Source organism: Manis pentadactyla, chromosome 5, assembly GCF_030020395.1.
Source record: "Manis pentadactyla isolate mManPen7 chromosome 5, mManPen7.hap1, whole genome shotgun sequence".
Lineage (NCBI taxonomy): Eukaryota > Metazoa > Chordata > Mammalia > Pholidota > Manidae > Manis > Manis pentadactyla.
In genome coordinates, this window is record NC_080023.1 from 157,800,042 (window position 1) to 157,821,108 (window position 21,067).

The window sequence follows — 21,067 nt, forward strand, 5'->3', positions numbered from 1 at the left end:
ACCCTTCCAGGCTGTGGGACCGTTAGACTGGGCGGAAGTCGGACTCCAGCCAAGGGGATGTTCCCAGATGTCATACTTTCAAACGGGACCCGCCCTGAAAGGCAGGCGGGGACAGGCCTGTGCCCGGGAAAGCCCTGGGTAAAGCCTCAGGATGGTGTTCCGGTCTCTCATCGGCAGTGGACAGCCACAGGTTTCCCCGTAGTGCACACGGCTGCCTGTCCCAGAAAGGAGGGCTAGCAAAGGCCTCGCCACTGGCTAAGGGCAGCGGTTCTGAGCTGAAGGCTGTGGTCCAGCTCCTCACTAACCACCCCCCTCCCAAGCAGTGCATCTACTAGGCAGGCTCCAAAGCAGCGTTCCCAAAATCCCCCTTCCCAGCTCCACATCTAGGTTCCTCCACAGGATGGGGTTCCCCAAATAAAACCGGAGGAGGGATATGAGGGGGCCCTAGGTCGGTCAGGTGGTCCCCAGGGGTTTAGGCCTCTTTTCCCATCTCGTTTGGTGGGACAGTGGGCCGACTGTGCCTCAGGCTGGTGGGGCTGACACCCGGCGCCTGCCGTGACCCTCTTTCTCCCCCATCAGCGCCCCCACCTTGAGATAGTCGTTTTCCGAGCGCAGCTCCTCCAGTTCTCGCATGAAGCCGCCGGGCCCGTAGTCCAGCATCTCCTCGGTGAGGTCGGAGAAGGCGAGAGAGGCACTGAGTGGCAGGCGGCTGCTGCCCACAGACGACGCGGCCACCGACGGCTCATCCGGGGAGGCGGGTGGCCGCGGAGGCTGCTGTGCGGGCAGCGCAGGCTGGGGCTGCTGCCCGGTGCGGGCCCCCGCCGGGCCCCCGGCCGCCGACTCGGCGTCGCTGCTCAGCGCCAGCTCCAGGCCCAGCAGGCGCGCCTCCTCCGACGCGCAGTCCGACACCTCTGAGCTGCTGTCGGTGAGGCTGGGCGGCGGCGGCGGTGGTCGCGGCCCGGCAACCGGGCGCGGGCGGCCCTTGGCTCGGACCCCGGTGCGGACCCCGGCGACGCGCGTCCCTGCGCCCCGCGCCCCGGGCGCCAACGCGCGCCCCTTCTTGTCGGGCCGCGTGGAAGACGCTGCGCTGCCGGCGGCTGCGGAGCCCGGGCCTGGGCCGCGACGGCCCTTGGCCAGCGACCAGCCGGCCACGTCCCTGGGCCGGGCCGGCGACGGCGCGCGGTGGCTCTTCTTCCTCTCCGGGGCGGGTGCGGGCGGGGGACCGCAGCCCCGGGCCGGGGGCTCTCCCGCCGACACCTCCATCGTGGCCTCCCTCGGCCTCAGGGAGCAGCGCGCATGGCCCGGGCCTGCCCGGCCTCCGCGCCCCCGGGGAGCGTCCCGGCGCCGCCCCGGCCGCTCCGGCCGCGGTCCCTCTCGGCCCACCTCGGGCTCGGGGCTGTGCTCCGACCCTGACGCCCGCCGCACGGCCTCTCCGCTGCTCTGAGCCCGGGGAGAGCGGCCCGCTCGCCTCCAGGCGCCCCGGCTCCGGCTGCGGCTCCGCCCGGCGCCCGCCCCCTCGGCCTCGCCGCGCCCCCGGAGCGCGCCCGGGCCCCGGCGGCCAGCGCGCCGATCGCTCCCTCGGGCTTCGAGTCCGGCTGCCGCCCGGGCCCCGGCTCCGCCCGGCGCGGCCCGCCCCCCGCGCAGCCCCGCCAGCTCCCCGCCCCGCCGCCTCGGCTCGGGGGCGCGCGGCTCCGCGAACAAAAGGCGGACGCGGCGGGAGCGGCAGGGAGGGACGCAGGCAGCAAGCGAGGGAGGGATCTGCGAGGCAACAGCGACCCCCTCGAGGGTCAGGCGGGCCGCGGCGGCCGTGGACCAGGCTCTCTCCTCCACCGCCCCGCCGACGCCCCCAGCCCCGCGGGCCTGGGTAAGGCACACGGCGGTGGCGCCCCTGCTCCCAGCCGGGCCTGGGCCGGGGCCGAGCGAGCGGCGACAGGGGGAGCTCCCAGGCGGAGGCCGGGCGGACCTCAGGTCGCCCGAGGCAGCATCCATAGACCTCCCGCTACCTCGCCCCTCGCCGCCGTGCGGAGCGTGCGCGAACTCCGCCTCCCATAACCTTGCAAAAAAAGACCAATTATCCCATTGCACAGATGCGTAAAGTGAAGCCCCGGGAAGACTTGGGATTTGCCCAAGGTCAATGGCACAGCCACGATGCAACAAAAAGTTCACACCCCAGGGTGTGCTCCGACTGTCAGGCTTGGTTTCCCGCTCACTCGCGTAGCGACCGAGGAGCCCTGGGTGCAGGACCGGCTCCACGCTCCTTTGCTGGCTATAATCTCAGGCATACTCCCTCCTCCCCTGACCCCGGTTTCAAGCTCTGCAAGGCTAAAATGGAGGCGACCCATAATGAGGTATCAGACCAGCGATGCGTTGGGAGTAGGTTCTGGCCCGGATGGGGGCTTGACACAGGCTGGAGACCCCCACACGTTTCCTCCCAAGAGCAGCTGCAGAAGACCCTGGAGCCCTGCTGTGGGGGTGTTGTTTCTTTTCTTCCAGGGCTGTGCTCCTTGCTATGTTGTTTATTCCCCACCCCCCACGCCCCGGGTCTGTCACACCTTCCCCGGCCCCTGTCCCTCTCTGCTCCTCTCCGCTGCTCCGGGTCCAGAGCCACTGCGGGACAGAGACACATTAAACCCTTCGGCTGCTTTGCGGGTGGGCACGCATCCTCCAAAGGGCAGCCTTTTGTGGCCCACGGGAGCCAGAGCTGGGTCTACCCCTCTGCAGCCTCTTGGTCCTCCTCTGTTTCCCCTCTCCTCCTTTCTCACTTCCTCCCCCAATTATGTTCCTCCTCCTCTTGCCCTTGACACACAGCTGGCACCAAGTCCACTTCTTTGTGTCCCACTCCCCCACAGCAGTGGGTGTTGGGGTATGCCCTCTCACCTGAGCATGGCTACATCCTGATGCAGGTGCTTCTAGGTGTGTGAATAACCTCCCAACCCTTTCATCCTTCCTCCAGGTAGGGAGCAGTGTCTCTCAGCAGATTCACAAGCCCTCTTAGGGCATCCCCACCCCGCCTTAGCAAGGCACGGGCTTCCCTGCCCCACTGACTGTCTACTCCCCCAGTCCCCAGACACCAAGTGGGCCCCTGAGAGACATGGTGGTAAACTTAGCGGTCTGCATTCCTGATCTCGTAGAGCATGCAGTAGAGGGGTAGATGGGCCACCAAATATTCATCACAAACAAGGGGACACAGCATGGCACAGGGCCAAGGGCAGGCCTTCCTACTTCCTGGGCCTCACAGTCCCCACCCGGTCTAGTCTGATGTAATGGACCACAGGGTCCTTACAGCTCTGATGCCCCCATTTCTTATAGGCTGGTTCTGGTCTGGCACAAAGAAATGCTGTGTAGCTCTTGGAAAATTGTTTACCCTCTCTGTGCTTCTGTTTCTTCCCCTATGCAGAATTTGGGCTTGTAGATGTTGTATTTTGTGAATCTAAGCAGGAGATGTGCTAAGCCAGGCTAGCTCAGCCACTCCTGAAATGCCCTTGGCCACACTGGTAGTCTTGAGATTAGAGTGGCCTAAATCTCCCCACTTGGTCCCAGCTGTACCACATACCCCATCTGGGCCCCTATACTCATGGGTGTTCAGGGAACTGAGGGCCTTTTTGGCTCTGAGAGTCTTTGGATTTGGGGAGTCATGAATCTCCATTGCAGCTTCAGAAGAACCTGGGAACATGAAGGCCCTGGTGAGGAGGGGCCCCAGGGGTTAGGTGGGGCCAACGCCGGGACTCTGGACTTGGCTCTGTTCAGATGTGGGAAACTGCAAAAGCAAAGAGCGTTGATGGTAGTTCAGAATGTGGGCAGGGAGCTTGTCTGCAGCTTCCTGACCCACAGGTGCTCACCTACACCAGGCTCTGTGCTTAGCGCTTCCGTAGAGGATTTCAGAAAGGTTAGGAACTTCTTGTGGTGGGCTGTATTTTCCAAGATGGACACAGTAATGTACAGCTCATCCCAATTACTCTTTTTACAGTGTGGCATTGACACTCTTCCCGTTGAGTTACTGGGTCTGTGTTCCCTCCCTGTGGACCTGAGCAGAACTTTGTGACTGAGAATGGCAGAAGTGATCCTGACTTTCAGGGATAGGTCATAAAAGGCTCTGTCCAGTTCAGTCTCTCTCTCTCCCACTTTTTCTCTCTTTCTCAGGCCATTCACCTTGGAACCCAGCCACCATGTTGGGAGGAAGACCAGGCTTCCAGGAGAGGCCATGTGCAGGTGTTCCAGCCTACAACTCCAGCTCCGGTCCTGGTGACTACCAGACATTCGAGAGAGTGAACCTTCAGATGATTCAGCCCCAGCCTTAGAGCTGCCCCAGCTCATGCCAAGCGGAGCAGAAATGAGCTGTCCCGAACTGCAGAGTAAATATTGTTGTTTTAAGCCAAGTTTTGGGGTAGTTTGTTATGCAGCAATGGATAACTGGTATGCTTGTCCTAGGTCATACAGCTTGGAAGTGGCAGGGCTGGGACTGATTTGAACCCAGGGCCATTCAATTTCAGAGCCTATTGTGCTGCACTATTGGGCGGTTTCCAGCTTAGGTACACAGTGTATGCTGTATAAAGTTCTACTCAAGGAATAAAGCATTAAATGATTGTAAGAATTATATATCATATTGTAAGAAATGAAGATGCTCCCAATAGAAAAAGAGTTAATTTTCTCCCATCAAGCTGCTAAATTGACCAACATGATGGAAACTGAATGGAGACTAAATCCTGGAAGGCTTCAAATAGGAGGTGATTTTTTTTAACTAAAGTTTTTTTTGTTTTGGGGTTTTTTTTTTTTAGTTATACAAATCATGAAAGAATCAAACTATTGGCTGAGGTAGAATTAGAAGAATTAGTAAGGGAAACTACTTTAAATAGGGCAGCCAGGAAGGCCTCTCTGAGGAGGTTTAAACTGAGTTATTTATTCAAAGAGCCAAAGTAAAAGAATTCCAGGCAGAGAGAAGAACAAGGGCAAAGGCCCTGAAGCAGGAAAAGCTTGATAGATGTTCAAGGATGTGAGAAGGTCAATGTTACTGGAACTTGATGGGTGATGGAAGAAGGACGAGACAAAGCTGCTGGCCAGCAGGAGCCACGGCGTGCCTTGGGAAGGGACAAATGCAGTGATAAGCCATTGGAGGCTGTAAGCAGGGGCATGATATAACCTAATGTGTGTTTTAAACAGATCACTCTAGCTGCTGGCAGGAAGAGATCCTCACAGATGGGTTAAGGGGCTGTTAAGCCAGTGTCTGAGAGATAATGAGGCTAGGATGAGGGGAGAAGTAGTGGAGAGGGAAAGAAGAGGGTAGTCTTAAGATATATGCTGGAGCTTCAAAGAATCAGGTACCCTTGATTGAAATGAGGGAATCAGAGGGAATGAAGTCAAGTTCAACCCCCAGGTTTCTGGTTTTAGTCACAGGCTGAATGATGGCGCCCTTTAACGGGACAGGGAAGTCAGCTTGGAGGAGGTCTGGGGGAGAGAGACCAGGTTTGGAGGACGAAATGAAGAGTTCTTTTTGGACACGTTCAGTCTAAGATGTTTATGGCAACATCCACGTGGAGAACTCATACAGGCAACCGACATGTGAGTGTGGAGCCCAGGGTAGCAGCAGGTCTGGAGTCATGAAGAGTCATCAGCATTGAGGCAATATTTAAATCCAAGGGCCCAAGTGAGGTCACGCAGGGAGGTCTGTACGGAGCACAGGCGCTAGGAGAGACAGATGAGGAGGGAGACATCGCACTAAGTGGCAGAGAAGCTGGGGAAAGAGAGCAGAAAAGTGCCCTTGCACAGGCGACATGGAGGCTGCTGGGACCTCAAGAGCAGGGGTGGTGAGGACAGGAACCAGAGGGAGTGGGCCAGGACAAAGAGACGGAGTACATGGAGAAGAGAAATGGAGCAGTCATGGCCGGGACTGTCACGTCAAGGACGAGGGGCAAGCCAGACGTGGATGAAGCAGGGAGAAGCACGGCAGGAGAAGGGGAACAGTCTCCGGCAGAGGTGAGGAGACGGAGTGAGTCTGAGGAGGGCAAGGACCCATGTAAAGGCGCTCCCTGCAAATGGCGATCAGACTTCCCAGAATGCGATGGGGCGGGGGGGGGCTAAGGCCATCTCATGTGCCCGTCTGAGGTTCCAAGTGAGGCCATTCAGCCCAGTGAACACCGGGTGTATTTCACAAGGGATTCTAGTCATTTTCTCTTGATATTTTCAAGCTTATCTTGCATAGCTGAAACTCTACTACACATACAACTTTATATCCTGCTTCTTTTCACTTAACAGGGTAGAAGCGTTTCTCCAGACATTTATAAACACTTTGCAAATATCACTTGAATACTTAGAAATAATCCATGGAGTGGATGTCCCATGGGTCATTTAACCTTTCCCCCTTTACTGGATATTTAAATTGTTTCCTGGCAATGACAGTTTTGGACGAGGTGGCATGGGGTCTGGTGGAGAAGAAAGCAGAGGGCAGGCTGCTAGGCAGAAGGCACTCTGGCACCTAGGATCCCAACACGGACGCTCTTCAAGGGCCCACTGTACAGCAGTCGGTGTTCCCACTGGGTCACATTCCGGGTTTTGCTGGACATGAGGACAGAGAATGGGGCAGCGAGGCAAGTCTCGCAGGCTTCTCCCTGATTCAGGTATTGAGTGTGGGGGAAATGGGTTTGTGAGAGGGATTGGGAGCAGGGAGAGAGGCAGGAGGGCCAGGTGGTGACCCTTAAGCCATTTACAGTTTAAACACATATTGCAACAGGCATGTTTGAGGTGGCAACAGGGCCCCCCACTTGCCTGTTTTCCCAATAATACAAGTCCTTTGGGCATCCCACCCTCCCTGGAGGGGGCATTGCTACAGGAGACCTGGCCATGGGCAGAGGATCTGGGGACTCAAGGCCCCTCCACAGAGCCCAGCAGGAGGGGGTCTGTTTCAGCCCTGTAATTACATAGTGAACCACTCAAGACAGTGGGCTCACCCACCCAGCAGAAGCGTATTTCCAGGGGATCCTGCCTGACCAGAGGCTGCTTGCTCTGGGACTGGCGAAAGACCCTTGCAGCCCTGAGTTCTGTGATTCAGCAACACAGCATTCACTGAAGTCCTAGTAAGAGCCAGGGACAGAGAAGTTACTCCCACTGATGGACACCTACTGTGTGCCAAGTGCTGGGCTGCCTGTGCATGATCTCATCTAATGCCATGACAGGCCAGTGAGGAAGGAGACGTCATCCATCTGGGAAGGGGGACACGAGCAGGGCAGAGCAGTACTGCTGCTCTCCCCGCCTCCCAGCCCTGGGCTTCCCCTGCAGCTTGGGGGTGACTGATGGAAAACCCCACAGCATTCCTGTCCTATAACGTTTGTGCCCCATAAGGGAAAGGTCTTGGTGGTGGGCTGCAGGTGGCACCTGGTAGCTGTGGTGAGAGGCTCCAGGTTAAAGCCAACGAGTTCAGTATCCACCACCTGTTTGGGCTGGTGGGGGCAGAGCCGGGGCCAGAGAGTGACAAGGTCTTGTTTGTGTGTGTTTGTGGGATCTGAGTTTCTGATGGATTATAATCACTGCCAGGCCTTCCCGGCTGGAACGGGAGTGGGCACAGGGCCAGGGCCTGCCACCCTCTGGGCAGGTATAAGAGCCAGGGAGGAGGGCCTGGAGCGGAGCTGGGGCAGAGGGACCCGCCACCTGCCGGGGAAGCAGGGTGTGAAGCTACAGCTGCTGCATACGGACTGCCAGGTGGACAGGGTTGGTTCTGGAAGTGGCCCCTTTCTGGGGAATCTGGGAGAGACACTAAGGAAACCATCAGGCTGGACAGGCCGGAGGAGGTGCCAGAAGCCAGAGCTGGGGCCGTCAGGGTGAGCACATCCTTCCATGGTTCCTGCCTTTCCCTCCCCACCGAGCTTCTTACTGCGTGACTGCCTCAGAGGTGCCCGGAGGGGACTGAGCAGCTGCTCAGCAGGGATTCGAGCAGTGTGGGGGGACAGCAGTAAGTGCTCTCATTTATCCAGTGCTCGCCGAACACCAGGCCCTGTGGGTTAGTTCATCGAATTGAGAACAGGACAGAGGCCTGGTTTAGCATCCTCCTTCTTTAGCCATTATCTTAATTTACTCTTACAACAACCCTCTGAGGTAGATATTAGTATTTTATAGATGAGGTGGCTGAAGTACAGAGATATTTTTTTAATTGGCCACACGGTAAGTAAGTGGCAAAACCAGGATTTGAACTCCCTAACTTCGGGACCTGTGCTCTTAACCATCATGTTATTCTTTTGTGTGGCTGTGTTAAGTCCCTCCCACTTTCTGAGTGTGTTTCCTTATCTGTAATTGAAGGGTGTAAGACTTCATGATCTGAAAGATATTACCCTGAGATTCCCTAAAGGTACCTGGACATGGGTCAGCTCTAAGCACTGGGAAGCTTTGTTGTAAACATGTATCAAGAACCCTCTGTATGCCCTTTGATCCAGCATTCAGCTTTTGAAATTTATCATAAAGGATATAATCAGATTTATGAACAGGCAGGTTCATTACAGTTTTGCTTATGATCTCCCAAAATCAGAAGCAAAGTATCCAATAGTTGAAGAATAAGTTATGTACATCTTATGAAGAAATAATATGTGGCCATTAAAAATCATGTGTTCAAAGGGTACTGAATGTCACTGGAAAATTCTCATTTATTAAAGTGGAAAAAGAGGAGCACTTTATAATATTATACATGGTATGATCTATTTATATATGTGTATATTTACATGTTTATGGGATAAATATAAAAGACTGGAAAAACACCCTTAGGGGTTGAGTTTATCTCTGAGAATTGGAATTATGAATATTTTTGTTGTGTTTTTTATTCTTTTCTAGATTTCTCAAATTTTCTACAATAAACATGTATTACTTTTTAAATGAGAAAACTAAAGTCTGTTTCTGTGTTTTTTGAAAGATCTTTCTTTGCCTAGGCTTGGCCCCTATGAAGCTTCTATTATAATGCACTCATTGGCTCTGAGGGGGAACTGAATGGAAGGCTGCCAGTATTGTGAAAGCCTCTGACATGATCTGGCCCAACATGTTCCATTGGGGAACCGAAGGCCTGGAGGTGCAAGGGACTTATTCAAGATAATACAGGGAAGCAACACCCTGGGCCCCCAGCGAGGGGCTCAAGCATCTTCCCAAAGGGCCACAGTCCATAGGCCAGGCTGCCAGAAGGGCAAAGAGGTGGAAGGGAGTCACAACTAGAATTTACTATGCATGGTTAGAGTGTTAGTTGCTAACGTTAAGTGAGGCCTTGAATGCCAAGTGCAACTGACCTCACAGACATGCCCAGTGACAACTCCACCTGGGAGGGACAAGTGAGAGGGAGCAAAGGGCAGCTGGTGGGCATGGAGCCAGTGGGTGTGGCCCAGGCTTCTCCCTCTCACCTCTATGCCTCACCCAGCTGTCTTTCTTCCCCCTGCAGGGCTGAGGACGTGCTTAACCTTGAGGCCAGCTCGCTCAGGAGAATGAAAGGTTTCCACTGGCGTTACTCTCGGCTGGTAAGGGGCGCAGCTTGGGCTGGGGGCAGGTCAGGAAAGGTGGGAGACGGGGAGCTTTCTGGCAGGGTGGGGCCTGGGCTAGAGTTAAGCACAGGTGGGTGATTTGTTCCCCTTCCAAGTCTCTCCCCAGCTGGCCTGGGGCACAGAGGGCAGACTCAGGAACCCGGGGCCTTATCTCCCCGCCCCGTGGTCCTGAGACAGTTGAGGACCACAGGCTGCTGTCTCTGTCTTTTCCCCAGTGGACTGGGTGCCAGATGGAGCTCTGTCCTACACAGCAGGGACCCCTCCTTAGGCCCGGACCTGGGGAACAGGAGAGCAGTGTCCTCCTCATGAGAAGTTCCCAGGTGACTTGCGTGCACACACATGCACTCTGGTTCAGAGTGGAAACTGAAACAAATGAATGAACGAACATACTGACATACCGGCCCACTGACACTCACATCACACTGACAGGTACACACACAAAGTTACACTCAACACCTCACACTGATTTGCCTACATAAGTCTATTTTAACAGACATTCACACAGACGAACGTACGTCTTACAGAAACCTGCACACACTGTCTCACCTACATGTGTGGTTTCCCTGGCTGACAGGGAAGCCTCTTGCCTCACTTTCTTCCTCTGTCAGATGGGGATAGTAAGAAGCACTTTCTTAGGGTTCTTGGGAAAATTCAGAGGGATCGTGCACTGTAAGCCTTTCACTCAGCCTGGCCAAGTGTGTGCTGATCCATGTCAGCCACGGTTGTTGTCATTATTGGTATTTCATGTTCAAATGCCCAGTTGCAGCTCCCAGGACTGGGGCTGCCACCTGCCCTCGTCTCCTGCCCCCAAGCTTAGAACCTTGGCACCCCCTCTGGGTGCAGACCAGACAGGCAGACAAAGGCAAGGCCCATGGCCACATCTGACGGGCATGTGCGTGCTGCAGCCGGCAGGGGCTGCAGAGGGAGCCAGCTGGAGGCAGGGGCAGGGTCTCGGCTGCCGTGGGTGCTTCCAGCCTCCTCTGGCTGGGTTGGCAGTTGCAGGGCTCCTGCAGTGTGAGGCAGCCAATGCTCTCAGGCTCAGGAGATGTGGAAGCCGGGGGCTCCTGGGCCCTCCACTCACCAGGCCTGTGTGTCCTTGCAGCCCAGCCAGGTAGAGGATGCTCTGTCTGCAGAGGAGGGAAAGGAAGGGGAAGAAGAGGAGACAGCCCCAGCCCCAGCTCCTGAAGATCCTGTGGAGACCCAGCTAGCAGAAGGCAGCCAGGTTCTGGGAGCCTCAGATATCCAGCAGGTTCGGGCAAGACTCGTGGTTCAAGGATTCCAGCCCTGAACCTGAAGGTCCCACCCTCCTGCCTGACACCAGCCAGGGCTGGGACTCCTCGGTTTACGCCTGCTCTGTCGCAAAGCTGGGTGGATGGGGGAGGATGGGATGGGGGGATTAGTAGGAGGAATTCAGCACCTCATCTATTCTCCAGCCTCTAGGGGCCAGGGTGGCCAGGGAAGTCTTGAGACCTGTCCTGGGTTCAAATCCTCGCTCTGCTACTTACTCCCCATGTAAACTTTAGACAAGTTGCTTCACCTCCCTGAGCCTTAGTTTCCTCATTTGTAAATGGGAACAATAATTCGTCTCTCCAAGGGCTACTGCTGATGGGCATGAAAGTCGTCTGGAAACAGTATAAGATACTCTGCAGCCTGCCCGTGTGAGCAGAGCCTGTTTAACCTCAGTACTTCTGGGGTCCCGGGGATATGGTGGAAGGAGGGTAGGAGGACGAGGATGATCCCTTGCTCACCTCCAGCCCTGTCTCCAGCTCAGCCTCCACCTCCCCCCGAGAGTCACCGGACATTCCTGGAGTCTGGCCTTCTGTACATCCAGGGACGGCTTCAGTCTGCGGAACCTGTACAGGCAGATGGAAGGCCACAACGGGCCAGTGCTGCTGGCACTGCGGGACCAGGATGGGCAGGTGAGCTGGGCCAGGGCCCCAGCCTGAGGCCCTGTGGGCACCAACCAGGTACAAATGGATCCTGCCCAGGGCAGCCTCAGGGATGAGAGGGCAGAGGTGAAAGTCTGAGTCACCTATAATGGACACTACTGATGATGCCATTGAGACCTATGTGACTCACAGCCATTTCCTCATTCATTCAGTCCCTGATTTATTCATTCCACACATGTATATTAAGCACCTTCTATGTGCCCAGCTTAGATGGGGAACAGAGCAGGATCAGGTGCCAGCCCTCTTGGAGTAAAGGGCGTAATAGGGGGAGGGCCAGATGTTAAGCAAATAATCATTTGACTGTAAATGTAAAACGGCAGCATTGTCCTCAGCAGCACCAGAAACAGGAGAGAGGTTAAGCAGGGCATATACACCTTAATGATCTGTTTAGGCTTTGAAATCATCCCCCTGCTGGTGGGAGAAGAATGGATCAAGGAGGTAAGAATGAAAGCCAGCTAGGGAGGAGGCAGCCACTGGACAGACACTCCTGCCTTTTACATCTGGGACCTCAAGACGCCACTGCCTCAAGCCCATCTGGTCTCTGCAACAGGGGGATTTCAGGCAGGCTCTCCAGGCAGGGGCCGGGGAGGGGGTGGTCGCTGGTTTCAACTGCTCTTCTGTGGAAGGAACATATCAGACTGGGAGAGATGTTAGGGTTCCAGGGGATGCCCACCTGGGCATGAGCTCCTTCCTCAAAATGCCAGGAAGCTCATTCCTTCTGGATGGAGCCCCTTCTTTGGGAGAATGCCACCGGCTCTGAGGAAGAGTCTCCTGTTAAGCCAAAACCTACTCCCAAGCTGCCTCCCAGTGATCCTGCCTGTGCCACTCAGCACTGTTTACAAGAGTGAAAAACTGCAGCCCACCTGACTCTCCTACAGGGGAAAATGGCTAAGTAAACTATGGTCTGGTCTCGCTACATAGTGAAATATTAGGCAAGCAAGAAAAATGATGTAGAACCATAGTTATTAAGTGTTGATTTTGGTTTTTAAAGCAAGATATAAATGGCACTCTTGGGACAATTGGAGAAAATGGACTATGAACTGGATACTAGATACTATTATGGAACTGATAGTAATTTTCTTAGGTGAGATAATAGTATTGTAGTTATATAAGAGGAAGTCCCCATTCATAGGTGCTAAACTACTTAGGGGTAGATATTAGAAATATCTGCAACTTACTTTCAAATGAACAGAAAAAAATATAAAGAAAAAGAAAATATGGCAAACACATTAACAGTTTTGAATCTACATCATGGGTATTTGTACTATGATTTTAACTTTTCTGTATGTTTGAAATTTTCTAAATGACAGTGTGGGGGGAACAACTTACAAATGCACTATAGGATCTCATTTTTTGTAAAAGAATATGTACACTGGCATTAAACAGATGCTGGAAGGAAATGCACTGAAATATTAAGAACACAGTTGACCTTTGAACGGTGTAGGGGTTAGGGATGCTGACCCCCAGTGCAGTCAAAAATCTACGATATATTTTGACTCCCCAAAAACTTAACTACTAATAGCCTACTGTTGACTGAAAGCCTTACTGATAACATAAATGATCAATTAATACATATGTTGTAAGTTATATGTATTATATACTGTATTCTTAAAATGAAATAAGCTAGGGAAAAGGTTTTTTTCAAGTTGTCAAAAATCTCAAAAAAATTTTCTATTAAATGTATTGAAAAACTCCACGTATACGTGGACCTGTGTAGTTCAAACCCACACTGTTCAAGGGTCAACTGTAGTTACCTTGGGGAGGAAGAATGGGGATTTGGGATGGCTTTATTTTTTTCTTTCTGCTTGTCAGTAACTTCAAATATGTTTTTACATGGAATACTTGTATAAAATAAGTACATTTAAGAAAAAGTAGGACTCCAACAAGAGCACTTCTTTGTAGAGTGTTAAGGGAAAAGATGGGTATTGATGGGCCCATGGGGGTCTCCCCAGCCCCTGGCTCCCCAGGTGCCCCTTGAGGATGAGCCCCTATTACCAAGCTTAGAGAGTGGGGTTGCCAGAGGACCTCCAGCTCCCTTCCAGCTGCAAACCGTACGCTCTTCTGCTTTCCAGATGTTTGGGGCCTTCTCCTCCTCAGCTATTCGGCTCAGCAAAGGCTTCTATGGCACAGGCGAGGCATTCCTCTTCTCCTTCTCCCCACAGCTGAAGGTGATTTTCCTAACCTCTGGGGAGGGCTGGGGTCCTGGTCCTTCCATCTTTCCAAACAGGGAATGCAACAGGGCAGTGGTGGGTTAAGCATCCCCTTGGCCTGCCCATCTTCAACTTTAAAGATGTGCAGTAGGTCCCCGGCAACCACTGACAAGCTGTGACGAGAGGAGGGGCAGGAGGGATGTTGCTCAGCAGACACAGGCTGGAAAGATAAGATGGGTCCACATGCAGGTAGACCCTGTAGGTGTGGGGGTGGAAGATGAAGACAGGCACATCCAGCGGCTTTAAATTTCTTGTGACATAGAGAGGGGCTCATCAGCTAAGAGGGAAGATGGAGGAGCAGGTGTGAGGGTCGAGGGGAATGGGAAGGGACGCCTCAGAGAAAAGGAGAGGAGCAGAGAGCTGGATGGTGCTGCTGGAGGTGGGTGTGAGAATTTACAGGCCAGCCCAACCCCATGTGTGCTTTCTTACAGCTAGTGTAGCCCTCGGGTTGGGGCATGGGATGGGAGGGTTCACCCAGGATTGGGGGTGGAGGTCTGCCCAGCTGCTTTACCAGAGGGAGAGAGGGAGCAGGAGTGGAAATAAAAAATGGAGTGCAGAACCTGGGCTGGATGAGGAGGGAAGGGGAGCTCAAGGGGACTGAGGGACAATGAGACAAAGCCGGGAACAACAGACGAGACGTAGCCTCGGGGTCAGACTTGGAGCAGTGACCCCAGCTGAGCATCGTGTTGGAATGTAAGATACAGAGAGGGACATTTGAAACTAACTAGCGAGGACAAGTTCCTGGAGTGACCATGGGAGACGGGGGCTGAGGTGGGTATGAGAAAACCCCTGGAGAAGAGGGCAAAGGGGCTGAAGGGCAGCGGGGGGCGGGGGGTCCAGGTGGATGGCCAAGTTCACCAAGGACGACGGCGGGAATGAGGAAGGCAGGAGGATGGCAAGCCAGAGCTCAAGTCTCTGGCTAATGATGACTGGTGACAAGGAGATGCGTGAGCGACAGGGACAGGACTACTGTTACCAAGCCAGATGGCACCAATGGCCTGGGAACAGGGCTTCTGAAGGAGGCTGGAGAATAGTTCCAAACTTCTCCCATCTCAAGCTTTTCCATCTCTGGGTTACTTATTGAATAAAACTACAGAGCACATTGTGTAAGAACATTGAATAAAACTTAGTGCTTGGCACCAAGTACACTACTTTTACTACTAATACAAGTAATAGCAGCTAACATGTACCTGTTTACTGCCTCAAGCTGTCCTGAGACTCACAAATTAGTGCATTTAATCATCACAGCAATCCTGTGAGGTACATTCTATTATCAGCCCCATCTTATAGATGAGGAAAGTGACACAGACAGGTTGAGTCACTTGCCCAAGTTCATACAACCTTCACAGGCTTGATGGACAAATAGAAGGCCACCAGGTAGTGGAGGGTGTTGGGAGCAGCCTTTGCACAGAAACTGGAAAGAGGCAGATGCAATAGATGAGCAGGTGGGGAGGGCAGTCAGAGCATGTGAGGGAGGGCATAGCCCTCTGCATTAAAAAAATCCTTGTTTAGTGGATGAAGAGCCAGTTTTGGGTGCTTTGGTTTGCTCCAAGTGACCCTTCTCCAATGCACAGACCAGGACATCCACAGATGCCTCCAGACACAAGCATCTGGTCACATGACAAGGTCACAAGGAGCTGTGGACTGCTTTGCTTAAGTCAAATCCCACCATATCTATTGCATCGCTTCCATCAGCCAGCCTGGTAATCTCAGAAAACAGGAAAGCTGTTAGTTCATAGTAAATCCGTGCTAGATTCTAGTCTTCATCACTTGCCTTGCTGCGTTCACATGCTACAATTCTAAAGTTTCAGAATTTCCCTCCTACTGCACTTACAACTCCTTGGCAGAATCCTTTGCTAGTTCCTCCTCATCTCCCCAACCTCTTAACATCAGTGGGGCCCAGAGCTCAGCTGCTGGTTTGTCTCTTACCACCCTTGTTTCCTCCAAGCTCTTATCAATTTCCAGTTTTGCATGCCATCCATGTGCTGATGGCTTCTTCCCTGGACTCCAAACCCACATATACCCAACCACCACCCAGCATCTCCACTTGGATCCCAATACCTGGCATTTCAAGCCTCACATGTCCAAAACTGAGCTCCTGACTTTCCCACACGAAATCTGCTCCTCCTGCCAGGTTCCCCAGTGAAGTTATTGGCAACCCATCTTTCCTGCTGCTGAGACCCAAAATTTTGGAGTCTTCTTAACTCCTCTTTCACACTCTACATATGAACCGTCAACAAATCCTGATGGCTCTGCCTTCTCTGTATCTAGAGTCTACTTCTTCCCATATCCTTTGCAGTCACTCTGGTTCAAGCCACCATCATTATTACTGGCCTGTGTTAAAGCTATAGTCTCCTAATGGATTTCCCTGCTTCCACTGTTAGTCGTCACAGTAGCTAGAGTGTTGCTTTTAAAAGGTTAAGTCAGAGAATGTCACTTCTTAGTTCCAAGCTGCCAATGGCTTCCTTTCTCACTCAGAGAAAAGCCAGTGTCCTTGTTAAGGCCCCACACCTTCTGGCCTTACTCTGATGTGTCTTACTAATTTTCCTTTCCCTCACTTTGCTCTAATCACACTGACCTCTGAGCTGGTTGGTAAACATGCAGGCCAGCTCCTACCTCAGGGCCTTTGCACATGCTGTTCTGCCTAGCATGCCCTCCACTGGATCTCCACATGGCTCAATTGTCACCTCCTTCAGGACTCTACTGTTACCATGTCAGCGAGGCCCTCTCTGACTACCTAATTTAAATTTACAACACTCCGCCCCTTGAGAATCCTATTGTCCTTCTCTACTTTTTCCTCCTTAGCATTTATCACCACCTAACATACTATTTATTTATTTACCTGCCTCCCCCCACTAAATGGAATTAGTCACAGGTGGCAGACTCTTTTGTTATTACACCCTTCTACCCTGTACCTAAAACAATGCCTGGTGCAAATGCTTAAAAAATATATTGAACAAATGATTTTTTTCAAGGGTTTATTTGTTTTCCCAGACTATTGTCATGAAATCTCATCTTCTCAAAAACTGGTTACTTTTTGCCTATCTTTTGTCTTCTGGTACCTCTTGTGCTCTGCATGAATTCCCAGCAGTTCCTTGATCATGAGTCCGAACAGCATTAGGAACATGCTCTTTATTTCTTCTGTAGCAATCCTTATCTTAACTCCTTCAAGCTTGGAGGTCATGATCCTTGCCGAGTGTAGAGGAGGAGTTGAATGGCTCTGTCTTCTCATGGTCACATGTTACATTATCTCATCTCTTCTGAGCTCAAGGTTTAGCCCATTTTCTTGCTAAAATCACTGGTTGCTCACAACATTTTTCTCCAACTAATTATAGGCAATAATATACTATACTTTAAAGAAAACATTTTTATTAGCTAAATTGACTCTTGAATAATATATTCATTCAACTAACATCTATACCACGTCTCAGGAATAATGCCAGGAATCAAGACAGCCCTTGCTTACATGTTAGTGGGGCAGAGTGTCCCACTGACACATGAAAGGGGTCATGGCAAACAAAGGCAAATGCTGAGGAAAACAAAACAGAACTGGGAGGAAGGGCTACTTTCTACAGAGAGAGTGGTCTGGGAAATTTCTCTGGGATGACATTTGGGCTAAAAGATGAGAAGTGGGCCATTTGAGGATCTCAGGGAAGAGTATTCTGGGCAGAAGGCTCAACAAGCATGAAGGTCCTAAAGCAGGAATAGCTGTGGATGTCCCTGGGACAGAAAGGCCAGTGTAGCTCAAGTGCAGTCAGTAAGGTGAAGTCAGAGAGAAGAGCGGGGGTCAGAGCAGGCTGGGCTTTCGGCTAGAGCAGTTGGATTTTATTGCCATTGCAGTGGGAAGCCACAGGAGGGCTTTAGGCAGGGGGTGAAAATATCCAATTAAGAGTTTGAATAGATCACTCAGATTGCAGCATGCAGACGTGCTGGGGGCAGGAGGCAGTGGAAGCAGAGACCCGTTAGGAGGCTGTGATCCAGCAGGAGTGACACTTGGGCACGAGTGAGTGTAGACGGTGGTGGAGCAGACATGCCCTAGACAGGGTGTCTCTTTGGGGGAGGGCCCGCAAGACTTGCTGAGGAACTGGGTGTGAGGCAGCGCTGGCAAGTGGGCAGCTCCAGGGAGAAATGGGGAGATAGTCGTAGAATCAGGGCCTCACTGCTGACCTGGGCTTTCCGCTCCTCTCTCCAGCTCTGGAGGGAGGAAGCCTCGGCGGATTCGGAGGAGCTCTGGGCCTGTGGGAATTCAGATGGCGGGCAGGCTGAGGTACCTCCAGGGAGACTGGAAAATCTCAAGAGCCTGGAGCCGAGCACTTCCTGAGGCTCGGATGGGGCCTGGACCGTGTTCCCTCCACCATACTGCCACCCAGTGGTATGGAGTCAGATTGCGAGGGCAGGACTCCTCCAGTAACCAGAGCCTTTTCCTGTCATCCCAGGTCTTTAAGTGGACAGGAAACAACTCTTTCTTTGTGAAAGGAGACTTGGATTCACTGATGATGGGCAGTGGCAGGTGCGTGTCCCAGTCCTCCCCGAATTTCAGGGCGGTTGGTATTCTGGTCCCTCCTCCTGTCCAGAAATGCTGGGCTAGGCTGTCCCAGACAAAACGGGGAGGCTGGCAGCTAACTTCCAGGCCTCTCCCTTCACCACCCCCAGTGCACTGCCCAGTACTGCAGCCAAGCCCTCACCTCGGCTCTAGATCAACACTGAAGGGAAAGGATGGCATGAACTCTCCCCCGAAGTGACAGCCTAGTCGGAATTTATGTAATTTTGGGAACAGCATTCCACATGCTTGGATGAGCCTAGGGTCAAGGGATGGGCAGGCCTCAAATTTACCTGACAGCCCCGTCTGTTATCCTAGGGGACGTGACTCACTGGAGGAAGGCAGGCTTTGCCCAGAAACCCAGCTACGTGTTTGCGTGTGTATGTGTGTACGCACAGAGGTGGAGTAGGTTAGGAAGGTTATTCTTGCTCCTAGTGTGACCTGTAAATGAAGGCAGAACAAATCTTATCCCGGGGGCAAAGATGAAAGCATTGATGATTAGTACCAGACAAGTTCTTTGCTCTCCCAACTGCCTGCAGAGCCTCCGCTGAGAGGCTGCCTGGCACAGAATATACACCACCCACTGCTGGTGTGCGGCACCCTGCTTGCTAGCTCCTGCCTAGGTTCACTGTCAAACGAGGGGAAGAGAACGGATGCTCTCTGAAGTGTCTGGGCTGAGCCCAAGCCTGAGAGTCACTCCTCTGGTTAAGTATTGACATCTTAAAGATGTTCCAAACGTTCTGAAACTTGATTATGGTGATGGTTGCACCACTGCACATATTTATTATAATTATTGAACTGTTTAAAAAAATGCTCTAAATCCTGTGGGGAACATGCTGAGTCCCCAATAATTCAAGATAAATGAAAGGTAAGATGAAATATATGTAAAACTGGGCTGTGGTCATGGACGAAGCCATGCCCAGGTTTTCCTCTTCTCTTCAGTGGCCAGTTTGGGCTGTGGTTGGATGGAGACTTGTATCACGGCGGAAGCCACCCCTGTGCGACTTTCAACAATGAGGTGCTGGCCCGGCGGGAGGAGTTCTGCATCCAGGAGCTGGAGGCCTGGTCTCTGAGCTGACGGCCCCAGGGTGGACAGCTTCCTAAGGCAACAGGTGCTTGGCCCTGCTCACGGATGCCACCCAGACCTCCTCTGCACTGGGAAGCCCATTCTCTCTGAAACACGGATGGCCCAGGGCCCTAGGACTGACTGCGGCTGTGGGCCGGCCTCCCTGTAGCCTGGGAAGCCATGACCGGCATGGGCACGGAGAATGCTCTCTTAGAGAGCAGACTTGCAAGGAGTGAAAGGCACTTAGGCCTCATCCCAAGCAGTGCAAAGTCCCTCAGCATCATCATGAAAATTATATAATTAATACATGTTTATTGTAGAAAAACCAGAAGACATAAACAAAATTAAAATTGCTTAAAATTCAACCACCCCTCAAAACACCAGGATTTTCATATGTATCCTTCCAGAGTTTTCCATGGAGACAAAAATGGAACTCTTATAATTTTGGAAATTATTTTAACTTAAAGAATACTGTCAAACCACAGACACCTGCGCTCAACCAACAAAATAATAAAGACTCCAGTACATCATTCTTTCTCTAGAACACTGAGGGCTTTCTGTCTGCCACCAGTGTGCCAGGGGCTCGCAAATCGCCTAGTTAATTTCATGAAGAAGATAGGAAAGTGGCAAATGAACAATATGTGCATTTGGATAAAGATACTGAAACTGTAGATAGGAACCTCAGGGGAGTTAAAAAAGGAAGAAGGATATGCTTTCTGGAACAACAGGAGCTCTGAAAACTAAGAAAAATCCATATTCATTCCCACGCTAGTGCCTGCCTCCTGCCAAAAGGAAAAAAATTTTAGGATGCCATTACTGGCCATTATTGGAGGAGGAAAACCAAGTAACACAGGCCCTGTTAAATACTGTCTCCCCTCTCGCAGACCCAACATAGTGTTGAGGGACCAAGAAACATCTGGGTAGATTCCTAGACACATTTCCTTTGTACAACAGCATCAAAGCTGGGCACACAAGTGTGAGAGAAAGCCATAAGACACTTCTGGTTTCAAGATGGAGATACATTCACAAACCTTTATTGCAGATGTTTCCCTCACCCAAATGAAGTAACCAGTCATTTCAACTTGCAGTTCTATTTACATTCTCAAGGTGACAATGTTCACTGACTACAGAGGCTAAGCTGTTAAAGTCTCCATTTTTATACAAATAGTGAAGATGTTTCTTAATAAAACTTAACCTTGTAAATAGCTCGTTTCTTATAATTAAAACAGTTGCAAAGAACATAAAGTGCAGCTGCCTTACATGTAACAAAAGATGCAAACAAAATAGATTCAAATTGTTTTTCAGATAGCACAATGATACAATACTGGGGCTCTAAAATTCCAGCATAAGTCACAATGATTTGAAGGTAGGAGTTGCAGAAATAAAACAATCTTAGCAGAAAAACATTACATTCTTGACCTTGGGGCTGGATGCGTGAAGTCTGAGACCTGTAGTTCTGACCCACTGAATGCTTTAGAGGCACCATGGCCAAACGGATAGCACCCAGTACCACGGCTGACTTCACTTGTGCGTCTAGAGCCCACCTAAGAACACACCCCCACCTACACGGCTTCACAGTGGGAGTGAGAGGAGGAGGGTTTTAACTATCTTCCTATAAATTAGGGTCAACTCTTGATGATCTACTGAGGGATGAAGGTGGGGTGATAATATAGAATGGCAGACATTCCACATACCCTCGTGGCAAGAGACAGTGGCAGCACTCAAGACTCTGGATAATCTGCCGGCTTGTGGTCTGAGGTCCTCCCTTCCTCCCACTTTCTCCTGCCCAGAGCCAGGGCTTG

General features: G+C 52.0%; 2 protein-coding genes across 10 annotated transcripts in view; one reads left to right on the forward strand and one right to left on the reverse strand.

Moving 5' to 3' along the window:
- The window catches only part of SOGA1 (suppressor of glucose, autophagy associated 1), a 77,660-nt gene extending 76,036 nt beyond the window's left edge, over positions 1-1,624 (reverse strand). For 3 of the 6 annotated variants that reach the window (XR_008997940.1, XR_008997941.1, XM_036902352.2), the window contains exon 1: positions 589-1,622. Coding sequence is in view for 3 of the 6 variants with exons in the window: in XM_036902352.2 (XP_036758247.1) it covers positions 589-1,263 (675 nt within the window). In the remaining 3 variants the exon portion in view is untranslated. Of the gene's footprint in view, positions 1-588 lie in introns of all 6 variants that reach the window. The other 3 variants (XM_057502983.1, XM_036902351.2, XR_008997942.1) reach the window with 2 other exon arrangements.
- Positions 1,625-7,120: 5,496 nt separating this feature from the next.
- TLDC2 (TBC/LysM-associated domain containing 2) lies at positions 7,121-20,468 on the forward strand. Of its 4 annotated transcripts, none has more exons than XM_036902344.2 (7): positions 7,121-7,808; positions 9,401-9,476; positions 10,603-10,749; positions 11,267-11,419; positions 13,522-13,617; positions 18,096-18,169; positions 19,113-20,468. In XM_036902344.2, exons 1-7 carry the CDS (start codon positions 7,504-7,506, stop codon positions 19,270-19,272), a joined length of 1,011 nt encoding a protein of 336 aa, XP_036758239.2. In that variant the 5' UTR covers positions 7,121-7,503; the 3' UTR covers positions 19,273-20,468. The 4 variants fall into 4 exon arrangements, with proteins under 4 accessions (XP_036758239.2, XP_036758240.2, XP_036758238.2 ...); XM_036902345.2 differs by having other exon boundaries at positions 19,142-20,468; XM_036902343.2 differs by lacking the exon at positions 19,113-20,468 and having other exon boundaries at positions 18,096-18,611.
- Positions 20,469-21,067: the final 599 nt, after the last annotated feature.